This window comes from Buteo buteo, chromosome 18, assembly GCF_964188355.1.
Source record: "Buteo buteo chromosome 18, bButBut1.hap1.1, whole genome shotgun sequence".
Lineage (NCBI taxonomy): Eukaryota > Metazoa > Chordata > Aves > Accipitriformes > Accipitridae > Buteo > Buteo buteo.
The window spans coordinates 27,965,359-27,988,370 of NC_134188.1; the positions used below are offsets into that span (position 1 = coordinate 27,965,359).

At 59.2% G+C, this 23,012-nt stretch overlaps 1 protein-coding gene across 1 annotated transcript in view; it reads left to right on the forward strand.

The window, feature by feature from the left end:
• Window positions 1-1,079: 1,079 nt before the first annotated feature.
• Window positions 1,080-23,012, forward strand: part of ARHGEF17 (Rho guanine nucleotide exchange factor 17) — a 34,748-nt gene continuing 12,815 nt past the window's right edge. The window contains exon 1 of the mRNA XM_075050268.1: window positions 1,080-4,055. Coding sequence (XP_074906369.1) covers window positions 1,080-4,055 — 2,976 coding nt within the window. The remainder of the gene's footprint in view (window positions 4,056-23,012) is intronic.

The window sequence follows — 23,012 nt, forward strand, 5'->3', positions numbered from 1 at the left end:
CCAGGTGACGGTGGGGACATCATGGGGACACCGTCCTTATGGCTGGGAGACACCCAGCCCTGGGGGAACCAGGGGAGGGAAGGGAGAGCCAGGGAAGGAATACCTGCTGGGGCGGTGCAGCTCACAGCATCGCCGGAGGTGCTTTTTAGGTCCTGAAAAATGCATTTACAGGGGGCGTTGGATTTTTTTTTAATCACCACCAGGTTTTTTGTGCCCCTGGGACAGAGCCAGCACCGTGCTTTATGTGGGCAAGACACCCCTCCAGCCCCATCCACGCTGCCAAGGCCCCAGCTCACCCATCAACCATCCCAGCCACCTTCTTCATTTTTCACATCCCCAGCGATACATCTGCTGTCTTGGGGGAAAAGGGGCTATGGGCTGCAAATAGCAAGCGCTGACAAGCGACACTAAAAAACCACGAGAAAGTCTGTTGGCGGGGCAGTGCGTCACAGGAGGATTTTGCAAGTTGGGAACAAGGTGTTCTGCCTTCCCCGAGATGAGTTGCAAAGCAGGGGCTGGAGAAATCCACAGCAAAGGGAAGAATCTCTCGCTGGCACCCAAATTCTTGCTTACTTATCCTGTTTTCCCCTAAAAAAAAAAAAAAAAAGCTGGGAGGGGATGGAGGGAAGGGGATGAAATATGCGGGGGGGGGGATGTGAGGTCGTCCTGCTCGACCTGGGAGCGGGAGGGCAGCTCTGTGGCTGCCTTCTTCTCCCCCCCCCCCCAAAAAAAAAAAGAAAAATTAAATTTAAAAAAAAAAAAAGGGAAAATCTCCAACCATCCCCCCACTGCGGGAGGAAACCACGCCTCCGGGGAGGAAAGTTTATTTGAATGCAACAAATAAAAAAGCAGGGGGTGAGGGAGGAGGAAAAGCCAAAAAAAAAAAAAAAAAGGCGGGGGGGGGGGGAGGCGAAGAGAGAAAACAAAGCGGGAGGGATGAAGCCCGCTGGCAGCCCGGAGGAGGAGCGGGGCCGGGCGGTGCCTGCGGCGGGGCCGGGGCCGGGGCCGGGGCCGGGGCCGGGGGGCGGCGGCGGGGCCGGGGGGCGGGCGGAGGCGGCGGCGGGGGGGGGGGGCAGACAATGGCGGAGGGGGGCAGCGGTCGGGGGGTAGCGGCGGGTCGGTGGCTGCTGCCCGCCTCCTCCCCGCCTTCCTCCTCCTCCTCCTCCTCCTCCTCCTCCTGCTTCTTCTTCCCGGGTAGGAAAGTTTCAGCGTCGATCGCGGAGCAACAAGCGGGCCGGGCTTTTGGCAGCCTGGCCCCTTCGGTACGGCAGCTTTCGCTTCGTTTTACCGAGCCGGAGCCGACGGGCCCGGTTCATGCCGGGGCTCAGCCGCCGTCTCCGGCTCCACCGCCGCCGCCGCCGCCGCCGTCGTCGTCGCCGGGCCCGGGCTTAAACGCGGAGCCGCCGCGTTGGCCCAGCGTCCCGGCGATGCGGAAACTCTTCGGGGAAAGCTGCCGGCAGCCGGCGGGGGGAGCGGGGAACGGGACCGGCGGCGGGGTGGGGAACGGGAACGGAACCGGGAGCGGGCGCGGAGCTCCCCCGCCGCCTCCGCCCCGCAGCCGCGTCCCGCACCCGGCTCTCCGTTCTCCCCGCGGAGCTCCGCCGGAGCCCGGCCCGCATTCCTGGCATAACTCGGCTCGACCGCAACCGCCCTCCTCCTCCTCCTCCTCCTCCTCCCCGTCGCCCCGCTCCAACGGGGAGGATGAAGCCGCGGCGTCCCGCTCGCCCCGCGCTTCGTCCGGCAGCGAAGGCGAAGGGCAAAGCGTCGCCCACCGTCACCGCCTCGCCCGGAAGAAGAAGAAGGAGAGCGGCGGTTGGGAGAGCCCGGCGGATGGCGGCGAGGCCGAGGCCGAAGGCTGCGGGCGGGCGGGCGCCCGTCACCCCTTGCCCGTGGTGGCCCGCGTCTCCAAGGTGAACATCTTGCCCTTCGGCAGCCCCGGCGGGTCGCGGAGCGGCAGCCGTTACTCCAGCACGGAGACGCTGAAGGAAGAGGAGCCGTTGGGGGCCTGTTGGCCCAACCAAGGACGGACTCTCCCGGCGGGTTACGGCGTCTATCGGTCGCCCAGTTTCGGGACGAGCGACGGCCTGGCGTGGGGGCAGCCGGCGGTCCGCGTCCGTCCCAAGCTGCCGCAGGGCGCGGCCAAGGCAAAACCGGACTTTGGGAGCGAGAGCCCGCACCAGCCGGGGCTGGAAGGGGAGCGGGCCGAGCACCGCAAGTCCTTGTCCAACCCCGACATCGCCACCGAGACCCTGACCCTCCTCAGCTTCCTCAAATCGGACCTCTCGGAGCTGAAGGTGAAGAAGAAGGGGGTGAGGATCGGCCTCGACGCCGGCTCCGACGGCTGCTCCGGCATCGCCGCCCCCTCCCCGGGCAGCCGCGGCGCCGCTCAGCCCCCCAACCGCTGGGCGCCGGGCGAGCGGCCAACGCTCAAGGACCTGACGGCCACTTTGCGTCGTGCCAAGTCCTTCACCTGCTCCGAAAAATCAGGGACGCGGCGGCTTTTCCTACAGAGCGCCATGAAGCAGAGCTCCTCCGAGCTCCTCCTGGCCACCGCTGACGGCCAGGACCGGGTGGCTTCGGATGGGGGACAGCGGGGGGACGAGGATGCCCTCCCCGTGGTCATCCAGGACCAGTACATCCAGGAGGCGAGGCAGGTCTTTGAGAAGATCAGCAGGATGGGTTCCCAGCAGGACTACGGCTTCGCGGCCGAGCAGAAGGACAGCGGAGGTGTGGAGGGCGCCGAGGTGGTGGCACCGACGGGGACGACGGAGGTGACCCTTCGGGGACGGGCGGAGAGCACGCGGTATTTGAAGGAAGCGGAGTCGGAGGAGAACCTCGCTCGCAGGAAATCCGTGGAGGAGCTGTCGGGTCACGAGTCGAGCGTGACGGACGAGGGCATCGTCACGGAGCCGGAACCCGTGGGGATGCCCTTCCAAGACCTGCATGAAGCCGTGGATGCCTGGACGCTGCCCAATGCTGGGCCAGCAGCCGGTGACACCGAAACGCCATTGCCCGCTCACCCGGCAGCAGCGGTTGAAGACCTTCCAGCTGGCAAATCCGAGACACCGAGCACCCCCGGCAGCTTGCGCCGCCGCCGTAAGTTCCCCTCGGCAGGTACCAATGGGATGGAGGGTGGCAGCGAGGGTGGCACCGAGCCCTACCGCTCCCTAAGCGACCCCATGCCCCACCGGAGATGCTCGGTGGCGGAGGAGGCGAAGAATTTCTCCGTCGACAGCAACCTCCTGGGCTCGCTGAGCGCCAAGGCGGGCATCCCCCAACCCGCTGCCATCGCAGGCAGCGCAGGCAGCGCAGGCAGCGACCTGTCACTCGGCAGCGATGGGCCGCGGGACTACAGCAGCCTCATCCGAACCATCGTCAGCCAGCCCGGCGCCATGGCTAAACTCATCGACGAGAAGGGCAACGGCAAGACCATCAAGAAGAAGTCATTGAGCGACCCCAGCCGCCGCGGTGAGCTGCCAGCCGGCGCCTTCGAAGGTCCCGGTGAGGCCATCAGCGAGCTGGAGCCCAGCATCCCACCGTCCAGCAGCGAGCCCATCCTCTCGGCACAACCAGCAGCGCCGGGCACCGGCCGCGGCTATGGCTTCGACCCCAAGTTGGCCGATGTGTTGTCCCCTCGCATTGCCCGGCGCAGCTCCAAGAAGCGCTCCAACCGCGCGGCTCACCAGGAAAACCAACCGCCGCCAGCACCTGCCGTCCACGCCACCAAAAGCCGCCCTGCCACCAAACACGTCCGTCACACCAGCGAGCCCGCCACCTTCGTCCCCATCACCGTCCCCGAGCCGCTTGTCCCCTCCGGCCACCACAGCCACCTCCCCGCACCGGCTGCCGCCCGCTCACCCGGCAAATCCTTCCCGACCCTCCAACCTCCTTCGTTGGAGGATGTCACCAAGCGGTACATGCTGGCCCTCAACTCAGGTGACGCGTCCCCCGGTCCTGGGGATGGACCCCGCTCTCCACCCGCTGCCCCACAGCCCCGGCTGCCCCGGTGCCCACGGCCGCCCGACGAACACGGCCCCAGGACCAAGCCGCAGGTGGTAAGTGCCCGTCCGTCCTAAAACCACCTTCGTTTCACGCGGTACCTGACCCCTCCAAAGCGTTGGTGGCTTTGGGGGTGCCTCGCGTGTCCCTCGTTGGGGACAAATTCCCATCCGTGGATGCACTGCTGGATGGCCAAGAGCCTTCCCAGCCCTTCCTGGCAGTTGTAAGGGGATGAGCTCTTGTTTGTAGGAGCGACTCCCCCAATAAAAAGGCGATTTTTGGGTGGGAAGAAGCAGTTTTCAGGTTAAATAGCACCAAGTTTTGGTGGAAGGTGTTTTTATAGATACATACATATTATATGCTGTATTTATATATAGCATCTCCCGGCAATGCTATCTAAGTCCCGGTAAACGGGTGTGCTCTTGGCCAGCCCCAAGATGCTGAACCAAAAATTGCCTTTACCTTGGTGGGGAGGGCTTAAATGGTCCTTTTGCTTGGGATTCCCCATGTCATAGCCCTTTTCAAGCAAATTGGCATTTTCCCCCCCAAAAAAATCACCATCCCTCTGCCCGGGACCATAGGCTTTGCGGTGCTGGCGGTGTGGGAAAAAAGGGGAAAAATATTCTTGTGCATGCACCGACTATTTTATCAACGGGTAAAGTTTTATCCTGTCCGTGGAAGAATTAATGCTGTTTGGGGGATGCAAAGGCGGTTTGCGCACACTGAAGAGCGGCCGCGGGCTTTGGGGTCTTTCCCGGGGTGGGTTTTTGGCATTGCCAGCCCCTCGGCTGTTGTTTGAAGATGGACTTGGGTTTCCATTGCTTCGGGTGTTTGTGCCAGGAAGGGCTTGGAAGCGTCACCTCCTCCTGCGGCACAGCAGTGCTGGCACCCACGGGGCTTTTAATAGCTCCGGGCGAAGCCCAGAAATACCCGTTCCCGTGGGGGATGAGGCGAGAGCTCACGGGAACGGGGCTGGCAGGGCTCTCTCGCCCTGCTTCGATGCCGATTTAAGAGGACGGGCTGGACCGTTCCCTTCCGACAGCCGCCGGCAGCCAAGCGTGAAGTCCCCAGGGCTGAGCCCGGCGGTGTAACCCTTGCTGGCCGGGGCAGAGCCATGTGGAGCAGGGGTGTTTTTCTTTGCACGCTCCCAAAATCCAGATCCCTGCGGCATCATTCCCCCAAGATATTCCCTTGGGAGCAGGCATCCCTGCAGCATCTTCCCCCAAGACATTCTCCTGGGGTCCAGCATCCTCACAGCATTATTCCTTGAAGGTATGATCTTGGAGTTCAGCATCCCCACAGCATCATTACTCCAAGATATTCTCCTGGGGTCCAGCATCTCTGCAACATCCTTCCCCCAAGATATTCTCGTGGGATCCAGCATCCCTGCAGCACGATTCTCCCAAGATGTTCTCTTGGGGTTGGGTATCCCTGCAGCATCATTCCCCCAAGATATTCTCTCGGGATCCAGCATCCCTGCAACATCATTCCCCCAAGATATTCTCTTGGGGGGCTCTGCCCCTCATCCAGCTCCTTCGGCTGTTGTCCCCATTGGTGTTGGTGGCCAAGAACGGGGAGCTCTTGGCTCCTGTGTAAAACATCCTTGGAAATAATTTGGGGTGAATTTTGCGGCATTTTTGTCCGATGTACCAGTTTAGAGTGAGGCACTTGTCCTCTCTGGTCTTGGGGTGAAAAGTGCTATTGAAGCATCGAGCGTTATAATTAAGCGGGGTAACGAGGAACCTCCTGGTGCCGTGGCTGGCGGCACCTTTGGGACATCAGCAGGTTCCCAAGGCAAGGCAGTGCACCCGGCGGCATTTCTTTATAAAGAAATATCTCTTACTAAATTATTGATATGTTTATATAATACGTGGTTTATATTAATAATTTATAAAGTGGTATTTTTTATTTAGGCAGCTCCCTGCGGTGCCCCAGGGACGGTGCCCACCCCATGATGGCCCCAGTATCAGGGACGCTCTGCTGACCGCGCACCCCGATACACCCCCCAACCCTGGTCACTTTGGGATCATTTCAGGTGGATTTTTACCAACTCCAGCACTGGGCTCTGGCAGCTGGGACCCTAGTTTGGCCGAGCATCACCTCGGGGACATGGGCCACCCCACGGGGCTGGACCCCGGGGATGCTGCTCCTTACCTTGCCTGAACCCGCCAGCCTCGGCGAAGAGGGTGCGAATTTTCCCTTTTAAGGGCAACGCCGCAGCTGTATCTTCAAATCTCTCTCCTGCCTTTGAATTTCTTTGTGCTGCAGCCATAACATAACTGAAACCAGGATTTTTATTTCTCCTTTTGATTTATTATATAGTGGAGCTGGGTTGTTTTATTTCAGATGGCACCAGCCTTCGCTGGGGGGGCGGAGGGGGACCGAGCCCTGCAAGGGAGTTGCTTTAATTATAGGCAAGAGCATCGAGGACCGGATATAACTTGGCACCAAGACGGCTGGCTGGGAGCAGAGATTTACGTGCTCCCTGACGGATGGCAAAGGAATAAGCTTTATTTTTTATTTATTTTTTTTTCCCCTCCCTAACTCAATGGAGAGGGCCGGCGTCACGAGGTCGGTTGTCTGCTTGGGGAAATGGTCATTGTTGCTTGGGGATTTGGGGACGTCGGAGCATCCATCCTGCCTCGTGGTGATGGTCTGTCTGTCCTGGTGTCTGTCTCCAGCAGACGATGCTGGGAAGAGATTAATAATGGGGCCTGGCAAGTGTGTGGCGATGCTCCCCCCAAATATTCTCTCCCTAGATATATCTTGCTCCTCCAAGATATTCTCTTGTGGTTGGGTATCCCTGCAGCATCATTCCCCCAAGATATTTTCCTGGGGTCCAACATCCCTCCAGCATTTTCCCCCCAAGATATTCTCCTGGAGAACAACATCCCTGCAGCATCATCCCCCCGGGGTATTTTCCCAGCCCCCACGGTTTGGTGGTGGCTTTGGCAGTGATGAGCACTGCCGTGCCGGCTGTTTGCCGGGTTCGGCTGCCCGGCGTGTCCCGGCTGCGAGAGGTAACGTGCTGTTCTCCCTCGGCGGCAGGACTGTTTGTCCTGGGTGCTTTCCAGCGATCCTCCATGGGGCTGATGCCGGCCAAGCCGTCCTGGGTGCAGAAGAGCTCCTTCACCCTGTGTCTGATGCCGGGCATGAGGCTTTTAATTCCCAGGAGCTGTTAGCAGCACGTCCTCCTCCGGCACACGAGCGCGGGTGCTGCAGAAAGAAAGGATGCTTTCAAGAAAACAAGTTAAAAAATCCCCAAAACTCAAGGTAGAAAAGTTTTTCTGCCTCCAGCACCCCATAAGCCGCTGGGATGGGCAGCACACGTGTGCACACCCGTGGACACGCACGTGCAGCAGACCGGCACCGAGCAAGGGTGCGTTTAGGGTGTATTTGGGGTGGATTTGGGGTCCATTTGCTGCTCGGTGAAGGTATGAGCGGGATGCCAGGCTGCCAACCCCTTAGATCTTTCTTCCCCCCATGGCCGAATCCAGCATGGGATGGAAAATTAGGTATGTTTGCTGCCATGCTCTGTTTGTTGACTTAGGAGCAGTCAGATTAAACAGGAAAATATTGATTTAAATATAGCACCTCGCGGGAGCAGAGGAGCCGTGGGAACATGGCCCCCGGCGCCCCGGCCGCTGCCTTCCCCACCTGCTGCTCCCCGAGCGGGGCGGTTGCACCCCGAAAAAGTCATTGGGGATGGAGGGGGATCCCCAGAGGCAAACATCAGGGTCACGTTCCCAGGGATGCTTGCGTAAAAACCCCCCTATCCCTCCCGAGCATCCTCCCTCCGAGCTCACCCCGGCACGGCTCATCGTCCAGAAGCTCGCCCTTGCTTTGGGGACATCTCGAGGGCCGGATCTGTGCACTGGCCACGTATTCCTTGGCCAAAGTTTATCATCTTTGGACCTATTTATCCCTCCGTTCCCTTTCCGTAAATCTCCATAGAAACCAGGTTTTGGGCCATGGCTGGGAGTTTTCTCATTTTTTGGTGTTACTGGAAATCTATAATTAAAGCCGTTGCGGGGGGAGGATGGGGACGGGTAAATCTTGGCTTTCCTCTTGCAGTGCCTGCGCCGATGATTTGCTTGGGTTTTGCAGCCCTGGTTGCGCCGTGCTCAGCAAAACGCTGGGGTGGGGGGAAACTGAGGCACGCAGGCAGCCTCCACTGCCCTTTGGAGGGAGCTAGGAGGTGGGATGCAGCGAGGAGAAGTTGGCCGGCATCGGGGGGACCCACAGGTGATGTTGCCTATCAGCAGCACGGACCAACGCTGGGACCACCGGCACGGGGCCAAGCAGTGTGGCTGGGGGGCTGGACGAGCCCAAATCCCCTTAACTCTGCCCATTTTTGCCTCTTTCCTTCCCAGGTGCCAAAATCACCTTAAATCTTCCCGTCTTTGCCCTTTCCCTTCCCCAGTGCCAAAATCCCCTTAACTCTGCCCATTTTTTAGTCTTCCCTTCCTCAGTGCCAAAATTCCTTTAACTCTGCCCATTTTTGCCTCTTTCCTTCTCCTCTGCCAGGGTTTTGAACACCCCTTGGTGACACAGAGGACATGTCTGGTGTCACCCCGAGCCACCCACCTTGCTCCTTGTTCCTTGTCCTCGGTGCCTGCCCTGGCTTTAATTAAAAGCCTCTAATTAATTAGGCAGCGAACTCCAACAGAGGGGATGGACCAGCTGGGATACACATCCTTTGAGCCCAAACACCCCAGCGTAGCACCCCGTGGGTGGGGGGGTGCCCTGTGATGGTGACCGTGGGGCCGGATCCAGCCCCGGAACGAGAGGGTTAGCACTGGGCTGAGCTGGGTGCCGGGGGCTGGCCTTGGCCCGCAGCCACCTGGCCCAAAGGTCGGGCTTTTGGCAGGATGCCGGGGCTGCGACGAGGGTGGGAGGCTGGGACGGGTTCGGCGTGAGCTCCGCTTCCAGCCTGCGGAGAGACCCACGGCCCCCCCTGGGTGCTGGGGTACACGTGCAAGAGGGGTGCACGGGGAGGTCCGTGCTCCAGGGGTGCACAGGCAGGGGTGCACGGAGAGGTCTCTGGTCCAGGGGTGTACGTGCGAGGGTGCACGGAGAGGTCCTGGGTGCAGGGCTGCGTGTGCAGGAGGTCCCCGGCTGCGGAGGTGTCCGGGCAGGGGTGCGCAGGGAGGTCCCTGGTGCTGCTGTCCATGTGCATCCCTGCACGGCGAGGTCTGCGGTGCTGGGGTGCACGGGAAGGTCCTTGGCGCAGGGGTTCTCGTGCAGGAGGTGCCTGGTTGCAGGGGTGCACATGCAGGGGTGCGCAGACGGGTCCGTGGTGTTGGTGTGCATGTGCAGGGGTGTACGGAGAGGTTGTTGGTGCAGGGGTACACGTGCAAGGGTGCACAGAGAGGTGCCTGGTTGCAGGGGTGCACATGCAGGGGTGCACTGAGAGATCCCTGGTGCTGGAATGCACATGCAAGGGTGCATGGGGAGGTCCCCGGTGCTGGGGTGCTGGTGCAAGGGTGCACATGCAGGGGTGCACATGCAGGGGTGCACTGAGAGATCCCTGGTGCTGGAATGCACATGCAAGGGTGCATGGGGAGGTCCCCGGTGCTGGGGTGCTGGTGCAAGGGTGCACATGCAGGGGTGCACATGCAGGGGTGCACTGAGAGATCCCTGGTGCTGGAATGCACATGCAGGGGTCCGGAGGGAGATCTCTGATGCCGGCGTGCACATGCAGAGTTGCACGGGGAGGTTCTGGTGCTGGTGTGCACGTACAAGGCTGCACGAGGAGATTCATGGCGCTGGTCTGCACGCACAGGGGTGCACGGGGAGATCCCCGGTGCTGGGACGTACATGCAGTTCTGCACGGGGAGGTCCTTGTTGCAGGGGTGCGCATGCAGGGGTGTACGGGGCGGTCCCCGATGCTGGTGCAAGGGTGCGTAAGGACGCACAAAGAGATCAGTTGTGGCAGTTTGCATGTGCGAGGGTGCGTAGGGAGATTCATGGTGCCGGTCTGCACACACACATGGATGCACAGGGAGATCCCTGGTGCTCATTGCACGTGCAGGGGTGCACGGGGAGATCAGTAGTGCCACTGCTCGCCTGCACCCTTGCACGGGGAGATCCCCGGTGCTGGGGTCCATGTGCAGGGGTGCAGGGGTAGATGCGGTGTGCTCTGTGTGCGGGGGCGCACGGAGACATCGGTGCTCCTGGTGCACAGAGCCAGCGATGCACAGGGACGGTGCAGGGCTGCACCGTCACCGTGTCTGCATCGCTCGGGCCGTTCTGCATTTCTGGGCAGCCTGCCTGCACGCTGCCTGCATGCATGCACAGGGCTTCATGCCTGGTCTTTTCCGTGCAAAATCGCACGCCTCCGAAGCTTCTGCGTGGAGGAGGGGGCCTCCATCTCCGATCTGTTCTTGCAGGGGAAGCAGCAGGTCGGCATCCCTGAGACGTGCACGTGCGTGGTTGGTACCCTCCTGCCAAACTCAGCTGGGATGGAGGCTCAAAACTTCCTGGGTCATGTCGCTGCGGCGTTAGTCCGTCATTGCAAGGGTTAGGGGATTTAGAGCCTTTTCCCAGGGATATTTCCGAAGTGGGAGGTTTCCCGCGGATGCAGAGCCCTATGTGATGGGAGGGACCAGAGAGGTGACGTGCCAAGGTCTCCCCTTGCTGTGACTTTGTTGCTGAGCTCCATCACCCGTGGGGCACAGGGAGGTCCCGATGGGGCAGTTCCCGCAGCTTTGGAGCTGCAGCAGGGAATTCTCCTAAATTCAGGGTGGAGAAGGTGGTGCTGTCACATGAAGGGAAAATACAGCTGGGCAACACTGGGGTTTGGTCTGTATAGTTTCTTCCCCTTCTCCCAGGGCTTTCCCCTGGAAAATGGGGGAGGAGACTCCCTTCCTCCTGTCCTTCCATCCATACTTCCTTCCATCCATCTCCGTCCATATATACATCTCTATCTACCCATCTCCATCCGTCTCCATCCATCCATCCACCCATCCATCCAACCATCCATCCATCTCCACCCATCTCCATCCGTCTCCACCCATCCATCCAACCATCCATCCATCTCCATCCATCTCCTCCCATCTCTATCCCTCTCCATCCACCCCCCCTCCACCGATCCCTCCTCCACCTATCTCCACCACCCATCCCCACCACCCATCCAAGACAACAGGCCCCACTAACTATACAGGCATGATTTTCAGAGTGGGCATCATCCATCTTCCAGGACATCTCCTCCTGAAGGCATCAAGCCCAGCTTGCACAGACAGAACCCACTAAAGCAAATATATTGCGATTTCCACCATGGTGTTTCTAGGCCAGGATGTGTCCAGAGAAGAAAAATCAGCCACTTCCACCCCCTCTCCCTCAACGTGGCTCTTTTTAAAGCTCTGATGGTTGGTCCCCGTGGGGCTGTTTCTCTGGGCTCCCTCGGTTTCCATGGAGAGGATGGGTGAGGAATTTCAAAGGGAATGGCTCCAGTAAATGAACTCTTCTCTAAAAATAGAGTGTTTGCTTTTGGGTCTTTGGGAACTGCGGCCCGGCCAATGGGAGGGAGAACGAAAATCAGTATCTGGGTAAAAATATTCCAGTAACTCGCTCTTCGTGCAAACTCCCGTTGGAGCTGCTCAGCTTCCGGGGAACGGGGGGCTGGTCCCAGTCTGCCCAGTTCCTGCCCGCACTGGTACCAGTTGCTCCGTGACCACCATTACTGGTTGCAGATGGGGGTTGTCCCCAAGCTGCATGTCCCCCTGTGCCTTATATAGATTATTTTAAGTTGAATCCCTTTAACTTGAGGGGTGAAAGGCTTGATGGCAGGAACATGGTGGGCTTGTGTGACCACCATGTCCTGCCATGTCCCAGACCCCCTGGACATGTCCCTTTTTGGGAACCAGGGGATGGCCACCACCACCTTCCGCCCCACCGGTGACATCCAAGACACCAATGAACCTCACTAGGACACCTCTGCGTGGATGTGCTAGGAAAAAGACATCGGTGGTAGTGTCCACCACCAGGTTTCCTCTGGAGAAGCCACCATCCTGACGTGGGGATCACCACCACCAGGTCCCCTCCAGAGAAGCCACCATCCTGACGTGGGGACGGCCACCGCCAGGACCCCTCCAGAGGAACCACCATCCCAACATGGGGACACCAGCATCCCCACGTGGTTCCTGGGGCTGGAGAACGTTTCCTCGGCGGTGCCGTGGAGTTGCTATTTGTGACCGTCTGTTCCCGAGCCCTCCGGTACTCTCCAAAAAAAACAAGAAGGGAGTTGTTTGCATGGGAAGATTGGCATCTCCAAGCCCGGGATATGGTTTCCTGCTTTTTTTAGCTGGAGTAGCAGCAGACTCGTCGGCCTGCCCTGATTTGGCATCCTTCTTCTTGCTTTTTTTTTGGAAGGGTTTCATCCTGACCCCTCGGCAGAAACGCCGTCGCTAGCGGTAGGGGATCGGGTTTGGTCCTTTATTTTCTTTTTGGTTGCCCAAAACCCCGGTGAGATGGGATGTAGATGGCTCAGAGCCTCAGTAAGCGGAGAGGGGACTCGTCCCTTGGTCGTCCGAACCCGGCGCAGGTCAGTAGACGCTGAAACGCCCTTTTTTCGCCCCCACCCTGCCCCGGGGTGCCGCCGTGACAATGACATGGCAGGGAAGGCGTCACCTCTCGCCTCGCCGTGATGTGACGTGGGATGTGGGCGTTCCTGGCGAAGTCCGTGGTCATCCCCCCCCCACCGGCTCCCTGCCGCCCCGGTTGCAGCCGTGCTGGGCGAGGGGACCCACTGAGCATGGGGTGCTGCGGGGCTGGGTGTCTGCGGGGCACGGGTGGTGCTGGGGATGGAGGCTGGCATGGGCACAAAGGGGGTCTTCTGGTGGTTGTACCCAGGCTGCTGCCAAGGGCATGGATTCAGGCAGGGGGGGCATGAGAAGGACCAGGGCAGGGGCACAGCATGGGCTGTTCAGGGCTCCTGGCTCCTGTACGTCCACCAGCTCCTGGGTGCCCATGGACTCCTGGGTGTCCATCAGGTCCTGGATGCTTGTGGATTTGTGGGTGCCCATGAACTCGTGGTACCTGTTGGATCCTGGGAATCCATCAACTCCTGCATTCCCATGCGTTCTGGGTGCCCATTGACTTCTGGGTGCCCATGGACTCCGGGGTGCCTGTTGGATGGTGGCCATCCATCAGTTCTTGGGTGCCCATGGACTCTGGATGCCCATAAGCTCCTGGTTTCTGTTGGCTCCTGGGTGTCCATCAGCTCCTGGATGCTTGTGGATTTTTGGGTGCCCATGGACTCCTGGTACCTATTGGATCCTGGGCATCTGTCAGCTCCTGGGTGCCCATGGGATGCCCATTGGCTTCTGGGTGCCCATGCACTCCTGGGTGTCTGTTGGCTCCTGGGTGCCCAACAGCTCTTGGGTGCCTGTAAGCTCCTTGGTGCTGCCAGGTCCTTGTGCCCATCAGCTCCTTGTGCCCATGGACTGCAGGGTAGCTCCTGGGCATCCATCAGCTTCTGACCATCCATCAGCTCTTGGGTGCCCTTTGGCTCCTGGATACCTCTTGGTTTCTGGTGCCCCTGGAATTCTGGGTCCACATGGAGGCCTGGATGCCCATCGGCTCCAGGTGCCCATCAGTTCCTGGGTGCCCAGTGCCTCCTGGACGCCTTTTGGCTTTTGAGTACCCATCTGCTCCTGGGTACCAGTCAGCTCCTGGTGCCCATCAGTTCTTGGGTGCCCTTTGGCTCTTGGTTGCCCAATGACTCCTGGCCTCCATCACCCCCTGGGTGCCAGGCCGGCACCCTCCTGGCTACCCCAAGTTTGCTTGCACCCCCCTCACCTGGATCCACACCCCATGCCACCAGGCACCCAGGAGACCTCCTACCCACGTGTGCCGGGCTGGCACCAGCATCAATGACAAGGGGTACCAGCATCGGGCACCCTTCTCCTCCCTGACTTCCCTCTCCCCCCCAAAATCCCAGTAACTTGCTTTTGAGGTGCCGCGGGATGCGCCAGCAGCGGAGGATGCTGGTGGGGGATCCAGGGATGCTGGCGAGTCGGGGGGTGGCATTCCCCCTCGCCCGGCGGGTGCAGGGCCAAGCGTACTGGGAGGCGGCGGAGAAGGAGCCGGGGAGGGGGGGGAGAAGAGCGCAGCTGACCTCAGCATCTGGAAAGCTGCGCTCTTGGGCCGCGGCCTGCGTGCCGAAAACCGGAGGCAAAAAAAACCTTCCATATTTGGTGAAAGCTGCTCTAGGGCTCGGCAAAGGCCGGCCAGCAAGCCCCCCGCCGCGCCCTGGACGGCGGCGACATGAGTTTTGCAAGGGCTCTGCAAATGCGTCGGCGGATGGATGGTAGCGGCGGGGTGGGGGGTAAGGGGGGGTAAATCGGGGTGATCATCGCAGATCGGGTGGGAGGGGGGCATGGGGAGGGGGGGGACCCACGGGGTGCTGCCAGCAGCGGAGGGAGGGTGCCCTGAGATGCGCCAGCAAGACCCTGAGCCTCATATTTTGGGGGGGTGGGGAGGGAACCCCTTGCACCCTGGCTCTGGTAATGCAAACGCTGATTTCAAGTGAAAATCCCATGGGAAAAGCCTTGCGATGCATTTAGACGATGAATTTTTTTTGCTTTGGGAAATGAACCTCCCGCTGTCTCTCTGCTCCCCATCCCACTGGGACCAGTCCCTGCGCTGCCGCTCACCGGGACAGCACCGGGATGCCCAGCATCCTTCCACCCTGCCCTGAAAAAATTGCTTCGACTCCTTTATTTTTTATTCCTGGCTTTTTCTCACACTTAAAAAGCAGAATTACAGCCAGGCCGTGTCCTCCCGGGATGAATCACCGCAGCCGAGAAGTCAAAGAAGGGAAAACAACTGAATTCTCGGCACATCAGTTTGGGGCTGGAGCCGCCCTCCTCCTCCTCCTCTTCCTCCCCATCCTGGAGGCGGTTGTGCCGCTGGGTTTCTCCATGGGAGCATCCCTGAACAAATCAAGGCTCCTCCGCGAGCTGGGAGCCTGGGAAAAACCACGACCGAGGGAAAAGCAAACATCTCTAGCCCCAGGACTGCGAATAAACACGGGAGTATTATTAGTAACCGAAGCGGAGCTGAATCAGAGCTGCTGATTTATGCTCTTATTTCCTTTCAAGAAGTTACGCTTTGGAAAGTGGCTCGGACTTTTCTTACCCGTGGGAGAAGAGCGAGCGGCTGGGCGGGAAGGGGACGTGATGCTGCCCGGCGTCAGCCTGGCTTGGGCACGGCCCCTCTCCTGCGGCACAGGTCCTTGTGTTCCCCCGGGGACGTGGTGGGTGGTTTCTCCAGGACAGAGGGCCTGGTGGTCCCAGGGATGGAGAGGGCTGGTACCCAGGGATGGGGTGACACGCTCTGGGAAGGAGGTGACTGGTACCCAGGGATGGAGGTGACTGGTACCCAGGGATGGAGGTGACTGGTACCCAGGGATGGCTGTGGCTGATGCCCAGGGATGGAAGTGATTGGTACCCAGGGATGGCAGTGACTGGTACGAGGGATGGATATGGCTGGTATCCAGGAATGGAGGTGACTGGTGCCCAGGGATGGCAGTGGTTGGTACCCAGGGATGGGGTGACATGCCCCAGAAAGGAGGTGACTGGTACCCAGGGATGGAAGTTACTGGTACCAGGGATGGCGGTGGCTGGTGGCAGGGACGGAAGTGACTGGTACCCAGGGACATGGTGACTGGTGCCCAGCAATGGAGGTGACTGGTGCCCAGGGATGGTGATGGCTGATACCATGGATGTGGTGACTGGTATCTAGGGATAGAGTGACATGCCCAGGGATGCAGTGACTGGTACTCAGGGATGGGGAGTGCTAGTACCAGGGATGGGAGTTACTGATGCCCAGGGATGGAGGTGATTGGTACCCAAGGATGCCAGGGGCTGGTGCCCAAGGATGGCAGTGGCTGATATCCAGCAAAGCAAGGTCTTCCCCTGTCTGGTGGCTGCTGTCCCTCCACCCGCGTGGCAGAGAGCTGTGTGGGACATATGGCTGAGCATCATTTATCCCGAGGCAAAGGTTGGATGGGTTTGCCTTGAAAGCCCTACAAAACCCAATCAACCCTCCTGCTTAAAAACATCCCGAGAGGAGATAATGTGATTTTTCCAAGCTATTTTCCTGCCAGAAACTGAGCGATTGAGGAAATACAGAATTGGACGTAATAGCATTATCCTATTTTGGATAATAGTGCCAGCCAGGGGCTTTTCCAGCTGTGTGACCAAGTTTTACGTGTCGGGATGATGCCGTTTGCTGCGGAGGTGTTTGCTCGTCATGTTGGGATGGATAGAAGAGGGTCTGTTTTTGTTTCTGAGTCTTTTTTTCCAGGGTTTTTGTAGAAATAAAGCCAAGGGCACATTAAAATTGTTAAGCTTGGGCGTTCGCCATGCACTGTGGGCTCCCTGGGGCAGGGGACTGTCCCCATGGGCCAGTGGCTCCCACTATGTCCCAGCTCCCTCTAGTGGGATCTGCCCCGGGAAGGAGTATCCCAGGAAAGAAAAGGTGTAGAAATCCCAGTTCCCCCCAGTTTCTTCCAAAGTGGGAACGAGGGTCTCAGGGAGGTACTGAGATTCAGTCCGCTCCTAGCACAACCCTACTACAAGACCCTAGAGAATCCCCCCCCCCCAGCAGTACAGCGCATCGGGAGCCAGCAGCGGGGACAAGCTGTAACGAGGGAAAAACAACTTGTATTTATTTATTCTTAAAATTTTGGCACATTTTGGAGGGGTGGGAATAATTTTGCTTGAAGCAGGGCTAGCTCCTCCTTTGGCAGCTGCCGGAAGGATGAGCTGGGAAGGCCCCAAGCGGCAAATCCCACTCCCAAAATGGTCTGAAACAGATTTTTTCCTAAAGCCATTTTTTTTTGCCCCAAAGTGAGGTCTCATGGTCAAAATCCCCGCTACAGCTCATCCAGCGTATGGCTGAGCCCTGGCACAACTCGTTACACCGCTGACCTCGGAGAAATGCTGCGTGTTGCAGGTCTGGGAAGGGAATTTTGGGGTGAAATGCTGTCTCCGGGGATACGGAGATCCCTCCTCCCACGGGATGTGATTTTAGCATCCCAGCCGGGTGGTGACAGCGCGTGTGACACCCGCCCGCGCGTCCCTGCGCTTCAGTGGCCCAGTTCCCACCAGCAGCGGGATTGGAGGGGAGTGGAGTCCTCAGGGTGGCTGCAATCAGCATCATTATATGCACTGATGTGTGCATGGTCTCAGCTTGGGCTCAAGGGCCAGAGGTTGCCGTCATGGCTGGGATTCTTCAAGGATGTACATCCCTGCTCTCCCTTTTCCCTAAACCCCCATTTTTCTTCAAAAAATGAAGTTTTTAGGACTCTCCTCCATCGATGCCTCTTTGTTTGCAGGGGGTGGAGGCAGGACAGGATTTGCCAGGTCCTTTTTTTAATATTTTAAGATGTTTTAAAATCCCCGGGGATGCTTAAGCTCCTCCTGCATTGCTACAGTTGGGCAGGGAAAAGCAAAATGATGGATTTGCACCCGGATGTTTTATTAAAAAATAAAATAGAGCAGCCTAGGAGAGCTCCTGTCCTTTAGTGGGAGGCCAAGTGGGATTGGGGGGTTGTATTTCCAATGCTGGAGGGAAAAACTGGGGGAAAACCCCCTCTCCGAGCCCCCCATCCTGGATTTGGGGTTCTGCTGAATCACCCTCCAAATCCCCAGTGCCGGATCCGTTCCATCTGTGGGTGTTTGGGTGCACCCTTGCGACACTGGCACAAGCCTTGGGGATGGGGGATGAACCCCTTGGTTCTGTCCCAAGGGATCGGGATGCTTTTCCTGGGAGTGTTTGGGGTTTTTTTGGGGAGGAAACACCCAGGTTGCAAAAAAAAAAAAAAAAAAAAAAGCTAGTCCGAAAGGAAATCTAAAGGTGTTTACAAAGAGCCGCGCTGCTAAAAATAACTGGCTCATATTTTAGACGGCCCTAAAAATAGGCAGCGCTGTTGGAGTGGCCAAACACTCCCAGGAATTTCCTGTGGGCTGCGGGCCGCACGCAGGGGGGTCCAGGCTCGGCGGCCGGCGGGGACGGCCGGCATCTCTCCTGCTTTTTCTTTCCTGGGTGATGGCAAGATGACCTCCATTGGGCCCCTGAATGCACAGTGGGATCCAGCCTGGCTCCTTCCCCAGTCCGGGCAGCAACGGGCTTAACCCTTCTCCATCCATCCTTCCTCCCTGATATCATCCGAAGAGGTTGGGTGGCTTTGAGAAAGGTTTTTAAACCCATCGGGCGGAAAGCTCAACCTTAATAGTAGACACTGGAGAATCTACATGCGAAGCTCCTGCGGGAAGATGCTGCGTTAAATGAAGGGATGGATTCAAGGGTGGTGGTCGGGGAGTGGGAAGGATGCTCTGCGGATGGATGGATCTCCTGCTCGCCCCGGGGACAGGCGATCCCGTGGGAGGGCTCGAGGGAGTTGCTGCAGGCGGAGCGGCCGGGTCACCGTCGTGGCGTCGCAGGCCAGCTGGGGCTGGGGTTGCCATTTAAACGAGGCAGGGATTGCAAGAGGAGTGAGTTTGGGTTTGCAACCCAGATGGATCAAGGATTGCAATGCAGATGGGCCCAGCGTTGCAACCCTGATGGGTCTGGGATTGCAGCAGGAATGGGTTTGGGATTGCAAGCCAGACGGATCGGGGACTGGAACCCAAATGAGCCTGGGATTGCAACCCAGGTGGACCCAGGACTGCAAACCGAGTGGGTCTGGAATTGCAACCCGCATGGGTCTGGGATTGCAACAGAAATGGGTCTGGGATTGCAAGCTGGATAGGTCTAGAATTGCAATGCACATGGGCCCGGGGTTGCAGCCCAAATGGGTCTGGGACTGGAAACCAGATGGGTCTGGGATTGCAACCCAAAAAACCCAGGGATTACAACAGAAAAGGGTCTGGGATGGGAAACCAGATGGGTCTGGGATTGCAACCCGAAGAAAACAGGGATTACAACAGAAATGGGTCTGGGATTGGATCCTAGAAAAGCCCAGGACTGCAACCCAGATGGGTCCAGGATTGCAACACAGGTGGGCCCGGGACTGCAACTGAGATGGGTTTGGGATCGCAGCCCCGGAGAGTCTGGGATCGGAACCCAGAATGGCCCGGGACTGCAGCCCAGGTGGGTCTGGGATTGCAACCTAAATGGGTCTGGGATTACAACAGAAATGGGCCTGGGGCGAGCGTGGTGCTGCAGAAGGAGTTGCAGGAGCTGCTGCCTTGCAAACAGCCTCATTAGCCCTAACGCAATTAGCCGTACCGGGTGCAGCGCAGGCACCCATCGTGCCCACGCCGGGTGCTGCGGGTCCCTCCTCCCTGCTCCCAGTGCCAAGATATGTTTAAAGCTGCTGCAGCTCCCCTCTCGTTATATGCACCAAGTTGGCCGTTCTCTGCCGTGCACCGTGGGGAGGGGGCCGGGGGGGTGTGGGATGGGTGTTATGCACCCATCCTGCCCCCCCCCAGCTCCCTGCCCGGGGTAGGATGCTCATCATCCTCATTACCAAGAGGAAATTTACTGGCTGCAACGGGAGGACGCAGCCCTGCTGCACGCTGTTGCTGTGGAAACGGGGTGAGCGGCTAATTAGATTTAATTAACGAAGCAGGAGGGGAGTGTTACAAACAGATCCGGGCAGGGTGCATCACCCGGCAAGCAGGGATGTGGGTGCTGAGGTGCTGATATAGGGGCAATGGGGGGGGGGGCAGGCTTGCTCCGTGCCTCAGTTTCCCTGTCTGCAAGGTCGGGGAGGGGGACACGGTACCCGGACCCCCCCCACACATTGTTGGGGATGGAGACCCCAAGGATGCTGAGCACCCCAACCCAGCATCATCTCTGCACTCCCCTTCCCCAAAAATCACAAACCCCAAGAAAGCATCGCCCGTCTTCCCCCAATACAGCATCCTCCTCGGTCAAAGCCTCTCCAGCAGCATCCCCCCCGGCAGGATTGGGCCCTGCCTGCATCCGCGCGTGTGTGTCTGTGTGTGTGGGCACGGCTCTGCCTCCATTGCCGATTGCTCTCGCCTGCCCGTGCCTCGGTAGCACCCGGGGCCGGGGACCCGCGTGCCGCCGCGGACGCAGGCGCACGCATCCTGCAGCCGCTCTGCGGGAGGGTTTTTTTTTTATTATATATATATATATATATATATACACACACACACAGAACCCTATTGATATAAATAGCTCCTCTATTTTATTTCCCTCCTTGCTGCATCCCAGCGCAGCGTTCTGGCTATTTTAAAGGGGGGACCTGGGGGCATATATATATATATATATATATATAAAATTTTTTTTATTCCTTGGGCCGCGTGGGACGGACCGACCCCCGGGACCCGCATGCTGCAGATGGTGAGGACTCTGGCGCAGTTCACCATCGCGCTGGAGGACATGCGAGACATCGGGGATGGCATCGACGCGGCCTTCGCCGCCTCCGGGCTCGGTGGGGCTGCCGAGGAGCTGCCGGAGAAGGGTTGCGGCAGTCGCGGTGGTACCGAGGTGATGGGAAAAGGGATGGGGGGCTGTGGGGGGTGTCCTGGGAATGGAGGAGATGGGGGGTTCTGGTGGGATGGGGGGGGTTCAAATTGAGGGGGGGGGTGTGCATGGATGCGTCATGTTTGGACACGTGTGCGCCCAGCAGAACCCGGCACCTGCGGGGTCTGGACCGCGATTGCCGTGGCAACGGTGCCTCCATCCTCATCCTCAGCTCGCCACCCCCGGGCTTCGCTGGATGGTGGGGAGGGGGGGATGCTCCCATGCGGAAAGGGTGATGGGGGGGCTGGAGCCATCGCGTCCCCCCCCCCCCTTGCTGATTTACACCGCGGAGGCGTCGGCTGGTGGAGAAATGCCCCAATTCCCATCGCGGCGGGGGCTGATCCCGAGGGTGCTGAGCATCTCGGGAGAGGCAGGATGAGGCCGGGGTGCGGCGGGGGTGTCCCCCATCTGCTGATGGAGACCGAAGCAGCATCGGCCCCATGGGGGAGAGGCTTTGCTGGGGTAGGGGATGCAGTGGGGTGCATCCTGCTCGTGCCTGGGTACCGCTTCGCCCTGCCAGGATGGTGCATTACCCCCAGCTCCTGCTCATCCCAGCAGGAATTTTCCCCCGCCAGGATAATACCGCTGCTGTACTGGTGGAAAAAAATCCCCTTGCCAACAGCTGGGCCTCATCCTGCATCTCCCCACTGCTGCAAATCTCCAGCTGCTGGTGCTGAGCCTGTTGAGCTCACCGATCTGGCCTTTTGCTTTGGTCCCGAGCTGGGATGGCTCCGGAAAATGCCGGGAGCCTCATATTGAGGCAGGGAACTACAAGCTGTGCGAGGGTTGGGGAAACTGAGGCGGGGGGGCGGTGAGGCGCTCTGTACCCCTAAAGTCCATCCTCTGGTGGGTGCCCTTCAGCCCATAATTACAATAAATTAATCCGGCAGTGAGAGTGTTAATAAACCTTCAGGCTGTAATTAATAGGGGAGGTCTCAGCCAGTGCCCCCGAGGACTCCAGCATCACTGTGTTTTCGGGGGGGGGGGGGGGCAGATTTCTCGGGGGAACTTGGACCCGTCACCATAATATTTGGCTCTAGAGAGCAGTTTCCTCCTTGCTTGGCTGAAAAGGCCGATAGCAGCTTGGTGGGAGAGTGGGGAAACTGAGGCACGGTTCTGTTCTCGAGCACCGAGCAGGATCTGGCCACGATCCCTCCCCATTGCTCCCTGGGGGAGACGGTGGCCTTCATCCATGGTGAGGATGGTTGGGCTAAAGCTTCCTCCTGTGGTTGCAGAGCAGCTTCGCAGCAGACGTATCCCCACCGGGACCAGTGGCGGGGGGACACAGCCCCACGTGGCCGGGGGACATGGGCTCATCCCACAAGGAAATGGGGGGGACAGAGGTTCGGTGGCTCCAGCAGCCCCCCGTAGAGGCAGTGGGTCAGGGGAACCTCCTCCCGGCGTGCGGTGGTGGTCAAGTGAGACATCTCTGCACCCAGGACCTTCGGAGGACCCTTTTCCTTGGGGCCTTTGGGGCATCCCTGCACCCACAGCGTTTGGGGTGTCCAAATGTGTCTTAGGGGTATCCGAGCATCCAGGATCTTTGGGGTGTCCCTGCACCCACAGCTTGGGGTGTCTCTGCACCAAGGGCCTTTGGACAGTCTCCATGAACAGGACCATTGCAGTCTCCATACCCAGCACCTTGGACCATCTCCTTTTGTAGGGCCAGTGGAGGGTCTCCGCACCCAAAACATTTGGGGTGTCTCACATCCAGGGTCTCTGGAGAGTCTATGCATGCAAAACTTTTGGGGCATCTCTGAACCCAGGGCCCTTGGAGCATTTCTAGACCCAAAACTTTTGGGGTGTCTCGCACCCAGAGACTCTGGAGCATATCCACACACAAAACTTTTGGGGTATCTCTTCCCTCGAGGTCTCTGGAGCATCTCTGCACCCAAAACTTGTGGGGCATCTCTTCACCCAGGGCTTTCGGAGCACCTCCACATGCAAAACTTTTGGGGTGTCTCTGCACCCAAGGCCCTTGCAGCATCTCTGCACCCAAAACGTTTGGGGTGTCACTGTACCCAGCACCTTTGTAGTACTTCCACACCCAAAACTTTTGGGGTATCACTGCACAAAGGGCCTTTGGAGCATCCGTGCACCCAAAACTTTTGGGGTGTCTCACACCCTGGGCTCTGGAGCATCTCGCCCCCAGGCTGAGCTGCAGGGGCGTCCCCCCGGGTGCTGCGTGCGAGGGGGGTCTTTGAGCCCCACAAGCAAGAAGACCCCAACCCATCCGCTTCCCAAGGCTGTCGGACCATCCCACCCCACCACCTCCCCGTGCCCCCCACCACCCCATTAATCCCCCTCCTGCGGGGCCACAGCCCAGTGCCGGGGTGCCCAGGGTGCCGGGCGGGAGGCGAATTCCTACGGGACTGCTCCGAGTGGAGCCGCCGGAGAGACGGAGGGCTCCGGGACCGACCCATGTAGGGCTGTGAGATCCAGGGCGGGCTCCTGACGCGGCCGCGGAGGAAACCAGGCGTCTCTGTGCGCTCGGTGTCATGTACTTC